A 16,355-nucleotide genomic window follows, 5' to 3' on the forward strand; every position below is an offset into this window, starting at 1 on the left:
GAAAAAAAAGAATCAAACCCACCCTCAAAGTCATATTAAAGAAGTGTTTACTTCCTGTTATTGATCTCTTTGTAAGACATGTTTATGAGTCAGCTTTGTATTTAACAATTATGTAAATAGTTATCATGTGGGTTTTTAGTTTATTAGCATATCTCTGGGAATAATATCAGCCATTTATTTTTAGGACAATTTTTTTTCAAATTTTCGAAAAAAAATTTTTTTTTTTTTGAGATACAGTCTTGCTCTGTTGCCCAGGCTGGAGTGTGGTGGTGTGATCTCGGCTCACTGCAACCTCCACACCCCGAATTCAAGCAATTCTCCTGCCTCAGCCTCCCGAGTAGCTGGGACTATAGGCATCCGCCACCACGTCCGGCTAATTTTTGTATTTTTAGTAGAGACGAGGTTTCACCATATTGGCCAGGCTGGTCTTGAACTCCTGACTTTCTGATCTGCCCGCCTTGGCCTCCTAAAGTGCTGGGATTACAGGTGTGAGCCACCGCACCCGGCCCAAAAAAGTTTTTTAGCATATGGGGCCTTTCTCTGTCATCCAGGCTGGGGTTCAGTGGCACAATCACAGCTCACTGCAGCCTCGAACTCCTGGACTCAAGAGATCCTTCTCAGCCTCCAGAGGAGCTAGGTCTTTAGGTGCATACATCAAGCCCACCCAAATATACATACACACACACACACACACACACATATATATTTTGAGACAAGGTCTTGCTCTGTTGCCCAACCTGGTCTCAAACTCCTGGCCTCAAGCAATCCTTCCACCTCAGCCTTGCAAAGTGCTGGGATTACAGGTATGAACCACTGCACCTGGCCCAAATTTTCAAATTTAGAAAAAAATTTTCAAACTTAATAATGGATATGAGTCTGTAGTCCACATAACAACCCAATGTGATAATGAGTTAGGTTTTGTTTTGGTTTTGTGTTGCTAAAGTTCCCATTCCAGGATCAGGTGGGCCAACTGAACACTCAATTTTGGGGTGTCTATATGTAGAGCGTTTGCCATCTCATTCACAGCACCTTATGTTTTTATGTATCACTTTACTTAATCTTTGCTTCCCCATCTAGACTGTAAGCCTTGTGGGAAGAAACCACATATTTTTCCCTTTCATATCCTCAGTACCAACAGAATAGCTTGCTAAAGTGGCCGGGCGCGGTGGCTCAAGCCTGTAATCCCAGCACTTTGGGAGGCCGAGACGGGCGGATCACGAGGTCAGGAAATCGAGACCATCCTGGCTAACCCGGTGAAACCCCGTCTCTACTAAAAATACAAAAAACTAGCCGGGCGAGGTGGCAGGCGCCTGTAGTCCCAGCTACTCCGGAGGCTGAGGCAGGAGAATGGCGTAAACCCGGGAGGTGGAGCTTGCAGTGAGCTGAGATCCGGCCACTGCACTCCAGCCCGGGCGACAGAGCAAGACTCTGTCTCAAAAAAAAAAATAAAAAATAAAAAAAAAATAAAGTAGATACACAAATTCCTACTGCAAGTCACTGGGTATATTCATCTAAAACTTTAGAAAAATTTTTATTATGGAAAAGTTCAGATGTACGCATTATTGATGCATCATCTGGCACTTTCTAAACTGTTTCATGGGTGTATAAGATGAAAGCCAGGGAAAGATGTCACTTACATTTGTGCTTTCTCTTCACCAATAGCAAAAGCAGAATACAGTACACCATGGGAAAGACACTGTTGTACGAATTACAGAGCAACCAGAGAGAGGAGAGGCTCCTGACTTCCACAGCCAGCATGATGTAGGCAATGATCAACTGGGTGTGGGCCCAGGTAAGGGTTCTGTAGAACAGCCTCATGGGCCAGGATCTGATAAACTCATTGGCAAAAGAGTGAATCAGGTAGTCAGCTTCCACCATCACGGCCCAGCAAAGGAAACCAAACACCTGTCCTGGATGGAGTCCGTGCCACCAGGCAGAGAAGGCAAATGTCTGCAACAACGGCCACACCCTGCTGTGCTGGAATACAAGCCGTCGGAGCCATCGAGCTGTGCTTTGGTTCCACTTTCTTGCAAACACAGATATCCTGTGGGTTCTTTCCAGGGTCCAGATGTCCGCATCGGGGACATATCCCTCCTCTCCAGGGCTCTGACCAAGCTCAGACCCAAAGCCCGCTGCGTGGAGGAGGGAGTCATCCAGGATCCAGTGGGAGTAGTAGGTGAGCTTGAAAAGCCCAGCTGTGGTCCACACAACATAGATGCACTCAAATTGCTGGCAATCGGTCAGTCCTGCTCCTGCATCCACCATCCTGCTCACTGCCACGTTTATGCATTCTAGTCCAAGAATCTGCAGACCCCTCCAGCTCAGAGCCCAGAAAGAGTGCCTGGGATACAAAGCACTGGACCCTTGAACACAAGCCTGAAATCGCTGGAAGGAGCACAGAGAGCCTCCTAGGAGAGCAGGGAAAAAGAGCAAGTAGCTGAAATAGGGCAGTGCCTTACACACATGCTCAGACAAAGAGCTCCTGCTCCTGATGCCTCCAGATGCTGCCTCCACTTTCCCCTCACAAATGTCCAGAGAGAGGGACGTGACCCTCTGGGTCAAGAGCATGAGAGAAGAAAGAGTGATGCAGAACCTGCAAGATAATTTTTTTTAAAACATAAAAACACTCTGTATTTATTCTCTTTCCATTATTCCAGTCTGTCATACATGATCTCACAGGATATACATAGGTCTGTATAGCTAAGATTAATCTTATGGCCTGCAGGACCCCACAAAAAATAAATCTTAAAATAAATCAATCTTATTTATTTTTTATAGAGATGGGGTCTTACTATGTTGCCCAGGCTGATCTCAAACTCCTGGGCTTAAGCAATCTGTCAGTCTCGGCCTCCCAAAGTGCTGGGATTACACTTTGGGAGTATAAACTGGGATTACAGGTATAAGCCACCACCCCCAGCAATATTTACACATCTTAAGTATACAGTGGAGCTTAAGTCTAGACTAATATACCCCAAACTTTTAAGAGTAGTTACCTCTAGGGAATGAGATTAGCATAAGAAGATCTTTCACTTTTTGGTTTGTTTGAATTTTTTGTAATGATCATGTGTTTTTTATAAATAAGTATATGTATATCTGTAGGAATATGTATGTATATCGCATATATATTTTGTTTGTTTTAAAGAAAAAAAGATGCACACATTTACACTCATGTTCAACTTGAGAAGCTTCCCAGGGATCTCAGAGATCCATCCCATCTTCTATCCTGAAATCTGCCATCCTGAATAGGAGAATATGCCTGGGAAATTTTACTTTAACAGCTGAAGACTCTTGACTTAATTCAGAACCACACCCTACTCCAATTTGAAAGCTGTGGGAATAAAAATGGAATCATGGCTGGGTGCGGTGGGTCATGCCTGTAATCCCATCACTTTGGGAGGCTGACATGGGTGGAACCCTTGAGCCCAGGAGTTCAAGACTGCAGTGAGCTATGATTGCACCACTGCACTCCAGCCTAGGCATCCAAGTGAGACCCTGTCTCAAAAAAAAAAAAAAAAGAAAAGAAAAGAAAAAGGAAAAGAAAAAAAAACCGAAGTCACTTGTGTTAAAAAGCAAAACAAAACAAAACAATTCTGACAAACAGAGCCAGGGAAAGGTATGAAGAGAGGGTTCTCAATGCTTGTATGTCAGATAACAAAAACTACCACAAAAGACTGCAAAAACCACAACCTTGCACAAAAACCATTGCAACCCTACCCAAAAAAATACTTTTGTGAGGTCACCTGCCCAGCCACTGCCTGCCCAACCACAGACTGGCATCATCCTTGTCATTGATCCTGTATTCAAGGATAATGATTTCAACGCAATTATGTAATCCTCCTTATTTTTCTCTTAAAACACTTTCTCTTACTGGCTGGGTGTGGTGGCTCGCACCTGTAATCTCAGCACTTTGGGAGGCCGAGGCAGATGGATCACAAGGTCAAGAGATCGAGACCATCCTGGCCAATACGGTGAAACCCCATCTCTACTAAAAATACAAAAATTAGCTGGGCATGGTGGTTCGTGCCTGTAGTCCCAGCTACTCGGGAGGCTGAGGCAGGAGAATCACTGGAACCTGGGAGGCGGAGGTTGCAGTGAGCTGAGATTGTGTCACTGCATGCCAGCCTGGTGACAGAGCGAGACTCCATCTCAAAAAAACCAACCAACCAACCAACCAAACAAAAACTTTGTCTTCCTTTACCTACCTGAATACACATACTATGGCACACATATTCCCACTGTAATGCCCAATCCCTAAATACGTATCATTTTCTTTTTTTATTTTTTATTTTCAGAGATGGAGTCTCGCTCTGTGGCCCAGGCTGGAGTGCAGTGGTGCAATGTCAGCCCACTGCAACCTTTGCTGCCTCCTGGGTTCAAGCGATTCTCCTGCCTCCGCCTCCTGAGTAGCTGGAATTACAGGTGCATGCCATCACGCCTAGCTAATTTTTGTATTTTTAGTAGAGACAAGGTTTCGCCATGTCTGCCAGGCTGATCTTGAACTCCTGATCTCAGGTGATCCACCTGCCTCGGCCTCCCAAAGTGCTAGGATTACAGATGTGAGCCACTGCTCCCAGCCATAAGCATTCTTTTCTTTTCTTTTCTTTTTTTTTCTTTTCTTTTCTTTTCTTTTTTCTTGCTTTGTTTTTCCTGAGACACGGTCTCACTCTATCACCCAGCCCGGAGTGCAGTGGCACCATCTTGGCTCACCACAACCACTGCCTCCCAGACTCAAGTGATTCTCCCCTCTCTCCCTCCGGAGAAGCTGGGACTACAGACATGTGCTACCACACCCAGTTAATTTCTGTGGGGTTTTTTTTTTGTAGAGACAGGGTTTCGCTATGTTGACCAGGCTGGTCTCAAACTCCTGGGCTCAAGTGATCCACCTGCCTCAGTCTCCCAAAGGGCTGGGATTATAGGTGTGAGCCACCACACCCAGCCCCATCATTTTCTTTTAGGGACCCTCTTTCTGTTTATTATTTAGGGTGACATCATGCAGGATCAAGTAAATGGGGAAATTAAATATTAGTCAGAGATGCAAATAAGAGAATGATGAGGAATATTGTGGGAAATGTTGATTATAATATTTCCAAGAAAGGCCTACAACGATTAGGATCCGAGACTTGGGAGAAATTTGCCATAGAGGAAACAAAAACTCGGTAGTGAAGAAAAGATAGGAAGCTGAAGATTTTAAATACACACCGGGTCCTGGCTGTAAGACTTTGCCTAATGTGGGATTTGTACTGAGGAACGGATCACAGTGTGTGTTGAGCCATTAGCAATTTGAAATATGGTCTTAACCAATCACCTGAGCTCTTACTGCTTCACCATCAAAGATCCTGCTGGCAAGATCATTGAGGAGAACAACGAATGAAAATTAGGCTGGGCACAGTGGCTCACGCCTGTAATCCCAGCACTTTGGGAGGCTGAGGTGAAGTGGGCTGATCACTTGAGCCCAGGAGTTTGAGACCAGCCTGGGCAACACGGCAAAACCCCATTTCTACAAAAAAAATATGAAAAATTAGCCCTATGTGGTGGCGCATGCCTGTGGTCCCAGCTACTGAGGAGGCTGAGGTGGGAGGATTGCTTGAGCCTGGGAGGTCGAGGCTGCAGTGAGCCATGAGCATGCCACAGCCTGGGCAACAGAGCGAGACCCTGTCTCAAGAAAAAGGGAAAGAAAATTACAATGACACACTCTACAATCAGAAACGCTGTCCTGTGGAGAGAAAACAACAGTCTTCCAGCTGCTGCTGTCTCTATCCGTGTGTCTGAAGATTTAAGAAAAACTGATGTGCTTACTTGACTGATTCTCACTGGAAGCAAGGTAGCCTCCAAATGCCACCAAACCCTGCTCACTCACTCTCTTTCATGGACTGAATGTGCCCCCAAAATTCCTGTGCTAATGGCCTGACCCCAGTACCTCAGAATGTGGCTGTATGTGGAGTTAGGGTCTTTGAAGATGTGATTAAGGTTAAATGAGGTCATTAGGATGGTGCTAATCTAATAAGCACAGAGTCCTTATGAGAACAGACAACTAGGACACCGATGCACTCACAGAGGAGTGACCATCACACGGACACAGGGGGACACTGCCACCTGCAAGCCACGAGAATGGCCTCAGAAGAACCCAGCCCTGCTGACGCCATCATTGGTGACTTTCAGCCTCCAGAACTGTGAGGAAATGAATTTCTGTTGTTTGAGCCACCCAGTCTGTGGCACTGTGTAATGGCAGCAGCCCTGCTCTACTAGCAGAGCCCCCCATTCCAGGTCTGCTCCAGCCTCCCTCACATCCAGCCAGCTCCTGTTCAACTTGCCCTCCCAGCCCCATCAGGCCCCAGCTCCCTACTGAAATTCTGATTCACTCCATCCCATTTGGTGCTTCCTACACACCACCCACCTGCCATCTTGCCTTTTCCTTAGAGCAGCCAACCTGAAGCTTTTGGTGAAAATAGTCTTTTTTTTTTTTTTTGAGGCAGTGTCTCCCTCTGTCACACAGGCTGGAGTGCAGTGATGCAATCTCCTGTCTCAGCCTCCCGAGTAGCTGGGATTCCAGGCATCCGCCACAATGCCCAGCTAATTTTTGTATTTTTAGCAGATACGGGGTTTTGCCATGTTGGCCAGTCTGGTCTTGAACTCCTGGCCTCAAGTGATCTGCCCACCTCGGCCTCCCAAAATGTTGGGATTATGGGAGTGAGCCACTGTGCCCGGCTGAAAATAGTCTTCATAGGAAAAAAAAAAAAGAAATTCTGGGTATAGTCAGGATGGCAAAGCAAGTGAACCAACCACAGGCTAGAATCAGATGGGTGACCACCTGGAGCATCACAGCCTCTGTGCACCGAGTGACCCTGAAGTCAATTGTGATCACCAGAGAGAGCCAGAAACATGAGATCTCCAGATCACAAAGCAATGTTTCCCCTCATCTCACAGATCTTGCTGATTCATGACAACACTTCTCTAGACTGTAATTAGCTCTTGATTTCTGTTTTCTAGATGGGGTGCCTATTCTTCTTCAGCAAGATGGGAACAGCTGAGTCTGAAGGAAGAGAAACACTGACACAGCAGCTGCCTCTCCCAGCAGCCATCATGGGAAGATTGATACCTGCAAGCCGAGTGTCCACTCAGCCCGTGCTGCGGCTGGCAGACAGTGCTGAGTCACTTCTGGGCAGGCCTGCTCTGTGGGCTCTAGGATTCCTGCTTTGCCCTCCCTCTCAGGCACAATGACAACTACTGCTCAGTGCCAAACACTGCACCAGGTAGGCAACACGTGGCAGCGATGATTAGCCACAGAATCACATTTATATTCATTCTAATGAAACTGCCGTTGCAAAATTATAACTGAGACAGTGAAAGAAGTCTGACCTAACCAACTCCATCTTGCTTCTAACCTCCAAGTTGTCCTTGTTCATTCCTGGGGCTCATTTTGGGAGGAACTTAGTTTATAGCTTATAGTTTAAAACAAAGACGATCACAGCCTTTTCCCAAAACAAACCCCCTTCTTGCCTGGAAACTAGACTGCCTTTGTAGGACTAACAATTAGCCAAAAGATTAGAAATTATGGTTTAGGAGTCATGCAGCTGGAGATGACAAGGTTCTGACCCTCCCCAAATTGCTCCTGGGGATAACATTACTATTCTAAGGCCTGAGATCAGTGCTTGAGATATTTTGCAGACCCTGCCCTTGCTGGGTCAGCTGGCACCACCCAGATCGATAAACTGGCTCATCTGGTCTTGTGGCCCCCACCCAGGATCTGACTCAGTACAAGAAGACAGCTCCGACTCCCTATGATTTCATCTCCAACCCAACCAATCAGCACTCTCAACTCACTGGCCTCCCCCTACCCACCAAATTATCCGTAAATACTCTGATCCCCAAATGCTCGGGGAAGCTGACTATGATGACCCTAAATGCTTGGAGTAATAATAAAACTCCTGTCTCCCGCATAGCCAGTTCTCTGGGAATTACTCTTTCTCTATTGCAATTCCAGTGTCTGTCTAGGCAGTGGAGAAGGTGAACCCATTGAGTGGTTAATTAACATTCACGACAATCTTGCAACACACTATTGTTAGCTCCATGTCTTTTTCCAGAAAAAGATATGAGCCTGAAAGAGGTAAAATGACTTGCTCAAGGTCACACTGGACAAATGTGGAAGAATCAGGATTCCAACCCCAACACCCAGGTTCTCTCTGCTACCGCCATGGTACAAGAAAACCGCGGGAGGGCTGAGCGTGACCAATGAACAGGCTGCTTACCTCACGGAAGGAGGCTCATGCAGATAATACTCAGTGTAGTGCAGACCCAGGTGACACAAGGTCTGCCAGCTCATCTGAAAGCAGAAGGTCCACCTGTGGACTTGCCGCGGGGGCAGGGAACAGAGAAGAGCCACGGCACAGACAGCAGGGATGAAGATGAGCACGGCATAGGGACCCATGGCAGCCACGGCCAGGGCACCTCCTCCAGCCAGGAGAAAAAGGTACCTGAAAGAGAAGGGACACCCTGGGGAGAAAGACTCAGAACCACACAGCAAAGGAATCACTGCAGATGTCACTCCAGGGAACCCCATCTGGGTAGGCCCCACACAACACCTAAAGTAGCCATGCTATTAGCACTCTGGGGCCTTCCTTTTGTTCTTCAGAAGAAAAGAATCACAGGAGAAAGAGCCAGGGTAAATTTGTAAACTTCCGCCTTGGAGACAAATCCTTTTTTTTTTTTTTTTTTTGAGATAGGGTCTCTTTCTGTCACCCAGGGTGAGTACAGAGTTGCAATCATGGCTCACCATCAGCCTTGACCTCCTGGGCTCAAGTGATCCTCCCACCTGGGATGGACTAAAGGCATGCACCACCATGCCTGTTAACTTTTTATTTTTTTAGAGATGGGGTCTTGGTATGCTGCCCAGTCTCAAACTCCTGGCCTCAAGTGATCCTCCTGCCTTGGCCTCCCAAAGTGCTAGGATTACAGGCATGAGCCACATCCCTGGCCTGGAGACAAATCTCAATTCCTGCCTTAGTGGCCCTGGAACCTCTCTCTTTGATGCCCACCATTCAAGCGATTCCCACCCAAGGTATTCCACCACCTGCCCCTGACAGTCCTGGAAGTCTGGCTAGCAAGGACATCTTTGAAATCTCCTGGTACGTCGTCTGACTGAAACGTGCCGTGAACCTAGTGTAAAGGATCTCGAAGAGCGCCCAAGACATCCTCTCAAGACGAGCGCCTTCCTTTTCACCGGGTTGCGCTACCCGGAAGCATTCCAGAGGCTGACAGAGAAAGGAGACTCAATACTTCCCTTTGAAAAGTGAAAACTCAGAAAAATCTTTATATCCACCCTTCATCCTCACTACTGCACCTTAGAATCTTATGAGTTAGGTTTTTGTTTTATTAAAGTTTATACAGTTTAGGCCAGGCACAGTGGCTCACACTTGTAATCTCAGCACTTTGGGAGTCCAAGGAGGGAAGATCACTAGAGGCCAGAGTTTGAGAGCAGCCTGGGCAATATAGCAAGATCTCATCTCTACAAAAAAAATTTTTTTAATAGCCATGCATGGTGGCACACCTGTAGTCCTAGCTACTCGGGAGTCTGAGGGGGGAGGATCACTTGAGCCCAGGAGTTAGAGGCTACACTTGAGCCATGATCGCACCATTGCACTCCGGTTTGGGTAATAGTGCAAGATCTTGTCTCTAAAAAAACCCAAAACGTTGTTACAGTTTATTATGTCCTGTCATGAAAAATCAGCACAATCACCGCAGATGAAGTCATTGCAGAATCTTTTTTTCTTTTTTTTAGACGGAGTCTCACTCTGTTGCTTGGGCTGGAGTGCAGTGGTGCGACCTTGGCTCACTGCAACCTCTGTATCCCGGGTTCAAGCGATCCTCCTGCCTCAGCCTCCGGAGTAGCTGGGATTACAGGCACCTGCCACTATGCCTGGCTAATTTTTGCATTTTTAGTAGAGACGGGGTTTCGCCATGTTGGTCAGGCTGCTCTTTAACTCCTGGCCTCAGTCTTAGACACTGTCTCAAACTCCTGGTACAGTGTTAGACACTGTACCTAAGGTGATCTGCCCACCTCGGCCTCCCAAAGTCCTGGGGTTATAGGCGTGAGTCACCACGCCCAGCCATTGCAGATCTGGACTCCTTTTTGACAGCACCAACACTGGCTTTTGGGGCCCCCTGACTTTCTTCATTCTGTCCTTGCATTCCTTTTGCTGTTTTCTTGGTGTCTTTTTCTCTCATCTGGGCTATGTCTTACAAGATTATGCTTGGGTTCACTTTTTTTTTGCATAATCCAGGGAATCATAAATCATGCCAGTTATCTTGCTACAACAGAATGCGGACAGAATCTAAATACAAAGATGATCTCCATTTTATATATCATGTCCAGGAGATCTTGTACATTTTGGCTAGTTTTTCCCAAATTTCTTTCTCAGTACTGTTGCCTTCCCAGAGTGAAGGATGATTACGACCATATGTTTCCACCGAAGTTGTCAGTTGATTATGAACTCTTTTGTCTGGATAGCTGCTGTGTCTTTCATCACAGTGTCCAATTTTCAGGTGGCCAGGGAGGAAAAGAGCAGTGTTTGTCTTGTCTTTAGGACAGGGTCCCTGTTGCCCAGGCTGGAGTGCAGTGGCAAGATCATGACTCACTGCAGCCTTGACCTCCCCAGCTTAAGAAATTCTCCCACCTCAGCGTCCCTAGTAGCTGGGACTATTGGCACACACCACCATACCTGGCTAATTTCTAAAATATTTTTCATAGAAATGGGGATTTCCCGTGTTGCCCAGGCTGGTCTCGAACTCCCAGACTCATGCAATCCTCCTGCCTTGGCTTCCCAAAGTCTTGGGATTACAGGCGTGAGCCAGGGTGCCTGGCCAGTGTTTTTTTAATGTTGTAAAATACCCACATTGATGAAATGGTTTGTGAATCATGCCTCTCTCAGAGGCCAAGGAGATGCGGATCTGCAGAGGCCTGGGAAGGTTCACATTATGCACGCTTGGTTCTTCCTTCTGCATTATATGGAGGCTTGCTTTTTAATTGGTGCCAAATTAATAAAGTTGAATGAAGGGGTCAGAAAAAGTGTGGAAAAGCTGGGCGTGGTGGCTCATGCTTGTAATCCCAGCACTTTGGGAGGCTGAGGCAGGCAGATCACTTGAAGTCAGGAGTTCAAGGCCAGCCTGGCTAACATGGTGAAACCCTGTTTCTACTAAAAATACAAAAAAAAAAAAAAAATTAGTAGGGCGCGGTGGCAGGCCCCTATAATCCCAGCTACTCGAGAGGCTGAGGCAGGAGAATCGCTTGAGCTCGGGAAGCAGAGGTTGCAGTGAGCTGAGATCGCACTACTGCACTCCAGCCTGGGTGATAGAGAGAGACTCCATCCCCCCCCCCCCCAAAAAAAAAAAAAAAGAGAAAAAGAGAAAAAAAAAGAAAAGAAGAAAAGAAAAAAGGACTGACTGGTCAGGGAAAGCGAGTCAAAGAAGCTTAGAATTTCTCTACCCACTCAGAACCAGGAAACACCATTGCAAGGCAAACGTGTGTCACGGCTCCGGGCACAGTGCCACTTTTTTTTGGGGGGGAGAACATTAAGTGTCTCAGTGTGAGAGCATCTATTATTCAAAAATCTGGGCCATTTCTGTGCTTTTCTTTGAGCCTGTGCTTGGGGTGACTTCCCCGCTTAACACCCCAGTTAACACTGTGGTCCTTCACTTCCCTGCTATGGGAAAACAAAAGGGGGAACATTTATCCTTTACACAGCAACCCTCCCACCCAGAGGCAACTCTCTAGGAGTTTTATAAATATTAAATTGTCTGTACATGGACAATGTAGAATGTGTGACTTAGCGATTGCTTGTTTCATTCTAGGCATTGTGCTAATAATCCTTTATGAGAAATATATTTATTTAATATTTAAAATAACCCCATGAGATAGGCATTATGTTTTCTGTTTTATAGATAAGAAGAGGGCATTTGGGTGAAGTATATTCACATACACAAGGACACTTAGTTAGGTGAGGGAGTTAGGACTCAACAGGCTGAATCCAGAGTGAGAAGTCTTTTTTATTTTATTTTTATTTTTATTTTATTATTATTTTATTTTAATTTTATTTATTTCCAGTCTCGCCCTGCTGCCCAGGCTGGAGTGCAGTGGCATGATCACGACTTACAACAACCTCAACCTCCTGGGCTCAAGGGATCCTCCTGCCTCAGGTTCCTAAGTAGCTGGGACTACAGGCATGTACCATCACACTTGGCTAATTTTTTGTACTTTTCATAGAGACAGGGGTTTTGTCATGTTGCCCAGGCAGGTCTCAAACGCCTGGGCTCAAGCTATCCACTTGCCTCAGCCTCCCAGTTACTAGGATTACAGGTGTGAGCCACTGCGTCCGGCCAGAAACAGAGCAATCTTCACCCTAAGGTAACTCCATGAGGATTAATCCTAATTTTTGCACTCACGTTGCTTTATTGTTTTGAGATTCTTTCTCAAAAGGAAACTTCTTTACAGCCCTTCCCCAACTCCAATCTCCATAAGTGAAGTTAAGGGCCATCAGACAGTCGTGAACACGTGATCATACTATTGTTTAATCAAATTCCACAATCCTAACTGATCTAGATACAGCTTCTGTATTTTATTTAAGAAACCCAATATAATCAACCCAAATGTCCATCAGTGACAGACTGGATTAAGAAAATGTGGCACATATACACCATGGAATACTATGCAGCCATAAAAAAGAATGAGTTTGTGTCCTTTGTAGGGACATGGATGCAGCTGGAAACCATCATTCTCAGCAAATTATCGCAAGAACAGAAAACCAAACACCGCATGTTCTCACTCATAGGTGGGAACTGAACAATGAGATCACTTGGACTCGGGAAGGGGAACATCACACACCGGGGCCTATTATGGGGAGGGGGGAGGGGGGAGGGGGGAGGGATTGCATTGGGTGTTATACCAGATGTAAATGACGAATTGATGGGTTGTGATGAGTTGATGGGTGCAACACACCAACATGGCACAAGTATACATATGTAACAAACCTGCACGTTGTGCACATGTACCCTAGAACTTAAAGTATAATAATAAAAAAAAAAAAAGAAAGAAACCCAATATATAAAAATCCTAATTCCCAAAATAAGTGAATTATTAGGAAGTGGCCCTTTGGCAACAGATTTTCACTTTACAAAAGGACATTCCACAAAACCTTGTTAAAAATAGGGACTGTCAGGGAAAAAGGGTTGAAAAACTTACTGTTGGGTACTGTGCTCACTACCTGGGTGATGGGATCAATTGTACACCAAACGTCAGCATCATACAATATACCCACGTAACAAACCTACCCATATACCCCCTGAATCTAAAATAAAACTTGGGATTATTTTTAAAAATGTATTTCAAATTAGCTGGGCATGGTCGTGCGCACCTGTAGTCCCAGCTACTGGGAAGGCTGAGGCAGGAGAATCCCTTGAGCCCAGGAGGTGGAGGTTGCAATGAGCCAAGATCATGCCATTGCACTCCAGCTTGGGTGACAGAGAGAGACTCTGTCTCCAAAAATACATATAAGTAAATAAAATTAAAAATGTATTTGCGACTTTTCAATTTAACAGAAAATCATGTAGCCACGTTAACAATACCCTTGCCATTTCTGTTCTATATTCAGTTAAGTTCTTGCCTTTTGTCTATGTTAAAAAAATAAAATCTTACATGAACAATCTAAAAAGATAGGTACTGTCTCTAATGTGTTGAGGTTATTTGATATTAAAAAATTATTAAAATCAAGTCATCACATCTCTAGTGACAATAATTTTTGAACTTCAAATGATCATATAGCTAATCTAACAAGATTCATTTTGACTTATTTCATTTCTCTGAGAATTCATATAAAGGCACTTTAAAAATCACATTTAGGTATGATAAAACTTATACTGATGTAACTTTGTGTAAAATGTAATTTGATCGAAAACGATAAAATTCCATAAAATTAGGTCTATTCAAGAATATCTGAGATCTATGGTTGACAGAAATATATCCATTTGGAGAATTCCTGTACCATTGCAACAACTGTCTTTCTTGAGAGTTTATTTTCATCCACTTGCCATTTAACGTGAACCCAGCAAACCTTACGTCAGTGCAGACAGGGTGTGAATTTCCAATTTAGTTTTACTCTATTACACATACTCATTATCAAGCAATCAATAATCAGTGACAGTGAGAGTAAGTTAAAAACAATTGTAATTAATGTATTGTAATCTTTACATCTGCAGTCTACTCTGCTTTTTGCCCTACTATAGTATTTCTGGCTTTTTCTTTCTCTCTCTCTCTTTTTTTTTTTTTTTTTTGTAGAGGCTTGCTCCATTGCCCAGGCTGGAGTGCAATGGTGCAATCTCGGCTCACTGCAACCTCCACCTCCTGGGCTTAAGCGAGTCTCCTGCCTCAGCCTCCTGAGGAGCTGGAACTATAGGCGTGAGCCACCATGCCTGGCTAATTTTTTTTTATATTTGTAATAGAGACAAGGTTTCGCTATGTTGGCCAGGCAGGTCTCGAACTCCTGGCCTCAAGTAATCTGCCCGCCTCAGCCTCCCAAAGTGCAGGGATTACAGGCGTGAGCCACCGCGCCCGGTCACTATCATATTTCTGGATATAAGAGTAAAATAGCCATCCAGCCTACCTGGCACGAGTGGAGAATGAATCCATGATGCAGAGATAATTGAACAGAAATGCAAAGGGAAATGCAGCCCCCTGGTAAAATGACACAGGATGGAGAAAGAACAGCTGAAGCCACTCCATTAGGAACCAGAACAAAAAAGCCTGTCTTTTCCAGTGTCCTTAACTGATGCCTTCCTCCAAGAGTAACCTCAACCAGGCTCTCTGGTCTTTTTATCCGGTTTAGTGGGGCTAGGGTGAGCAAAAGGCAAACAAAAGCTCTGGAGATAAGCAGAATAAAAACTGGCTTTCTGATTGAGGAACTGCACTATGGAAACCAAAACACATTTTGGTGTAACATTAATCATGATATGCACTGAAAACATTGCTTTTGGGAGTTGTGGTTTTGTTTCATTGACATAGCATACTATTTGCCTTTCCAGTTGTCATGCTGTCATATTTTCTTCACTAAGTTAATGAAAAATCTTGTTTCCCAACTATGGACAGACAACTCTGTGGACTGAAAAGGGGAAACAAGAATGTGACCAGGAGGAAGGGAAGCAGGTTATTTTCTTTTTCTTTTTTTGAGATAGGGTCTGGCTCTGTCACCCAGGCTGGAGTGCAGTAGTGCAACCTCAGCTTACTGCAACCTCCACCTCCCCAACTCAAGTGACCCTCCCACCTCAGCCTCCTGAGAAGCTGGGGCTACAGGCATGTGCCACCATGCCTGGCTAATTTTTATATTTTTTGTAGAGATGGGGTTTTGCCATGTTGGCAAATCTTATTGATTGGGGAACTTTGAGCAAGTCACATCACCTCTCTGGGACTAAGCTTCACCTTAAAATTAGACATAATTATGCCTGTCTCAACAGAACCGTTATGAAAATCAGATAAAGCATGTAAAAGCATGGCATATAAAGCTGGCTGATTGAATGTAGCTGAAGGTAAAGTGATTCAATAATTAACATTATGAGCATTATTGGGCTACCATTTTATGACACTCTTTGCTAAGCACTACGAATATGGGAATGAGTAAGACGTGGTGCCTGCACTCATGTGGCTCTCAGTCTACTAGAGAGACAGAAATGGAAATAAATACCTTTGTTAAAGAACTGTAGGTACACTGGTGTACAGAAGGGGATAAATAATCACCTGCAGAAATAGAGAATCAAAAAGGATTTTGGAAGAGTGGAAATGCTTAAGTTGGCTCTCTATGAAAGGATGTTTCCAAACAGATGGGTGGCTTATTCTAGGCCACAGAAGGCACAAAGTCTTAGGCAATAATAAAACAGTTAATGGGAATGCCAAGAGTAGTTTGGTTAGACCCTAACCAAGCAGCATGAGAGGAATTAAAGACACACACACAGAAATATAGAGTGTGGAGTGGGAAATCAGGGGTCTCACAGCCTTCAGAGTTGAGAGCCTCGGACAGAGATTTACCCGCATATTTATTGACAGCAAGCCAGTGATAAGCATTGTTTCTATAGATTACAGATTAACTAAAAGTATTCCTTATGGGAAATAAAGGGATGGGACCTGGCTAGTTATCTGCAGCAGGAGCATGTCCTTAAGGCACAGATCACTCATGGTGTTGTTTGTGGTTTAAGAACACCTTTAAACGGTTTTCCCGCCCTGGGTGGGCCAGGTGTTTCTTGCCCTCATTCCGGTAAACCCACAACCTTCCAGCATGGGCGTCGTGGCCATCATGAACATGTCATAGTGCTGCAGAGAT

General features: G+C 44.9%; 2 protein-coding genes across 2 annotated transcripts in view; one reads left to right on the forward strand and one right to left on the reverse strand.

Annotated features, from left to right (window-relative positions):
- Positions 1-8,061, forward strand: part of LEPROTL1 (leptin receptor overlapping transcript like 1) — a 45,061-nt gene extending 37,000 nt beyond the window's left edge. The window contains exon 4 of the mRNA XM_023214625.3: positions 6,988-8,061. Coding sequence (XP_023070393.1) covers positions 6,988-7,218 — 231 coding nt within the window. The 3' untranslated portion in view covers positions 7,219-8,061. The remainder of the gene's footprint in view (positions 1-6,987) is intronic.
- Positions 1,511-14,848, reverse strand: MBOAT4 (membrane bound O-acyltransferase domain containing 4). The gene is made up of 3 exons (XM_023214624.3): positions 14,649-14,848; positions 8,247-8,471; positions 1,511-2,593 (listed from the first exon to the last, which is right to left on the reverse strand). Exons 1-3 carry the CDS (start codon positions 14,765-14,767, stop codon positions 1,630-1,632), a joined length of 1,308 nt encoding a protein of 435 aa, XP_023070392.2. The 5' UTR covers positions 14,768-14,848; the 3' UTR covers positions 1,511-1,629.
- Positions 14,849-16,355: the final 1,507 nt, after the last annotated feature.

This window comes from Piliocolobus tephrosceles, chromosome 7 (assembly GCF_002776525.5).
Source record: "Piliocolobus tephrosceles isolate RC106 chromosome 7, ASM277652v3, whole genome shotgun sequence".
Taxonomy (NCBI): domain Eukaryota; kingdom Metazoa; phylum Chordata; class Mammalia; order Primates; family Cercopithecidae; genus Piliocolobus; species Piliocolobus tephrosceles.

Excerpts from the sequence above, each read along its gene's own strand:
- MBOAT4 (XM_023214624.3), bottom strand. The coding sequence starts at position 14,767 with ATGGAGTGGCTTCAGCTGTTCTTTCTCCATCCTGTGTCATTTTACCAG. Across the intron at positions 8,472-14,648 it reads TCATTCTCCACTCGTGCCAG|GTACCTTTTTCTCCTGGCTG; the intron begins GTAGGCTGGATG and ends CTTCTCTTTCAG. Across the intron at positions 2,594-8,246 it reads CATGAGCCTCCTTCCGTGAG|GTTCTGCATCACTCTTTCTT; the intron begins GTAAGCAGCCTG and ends ATTATCTTGCAG.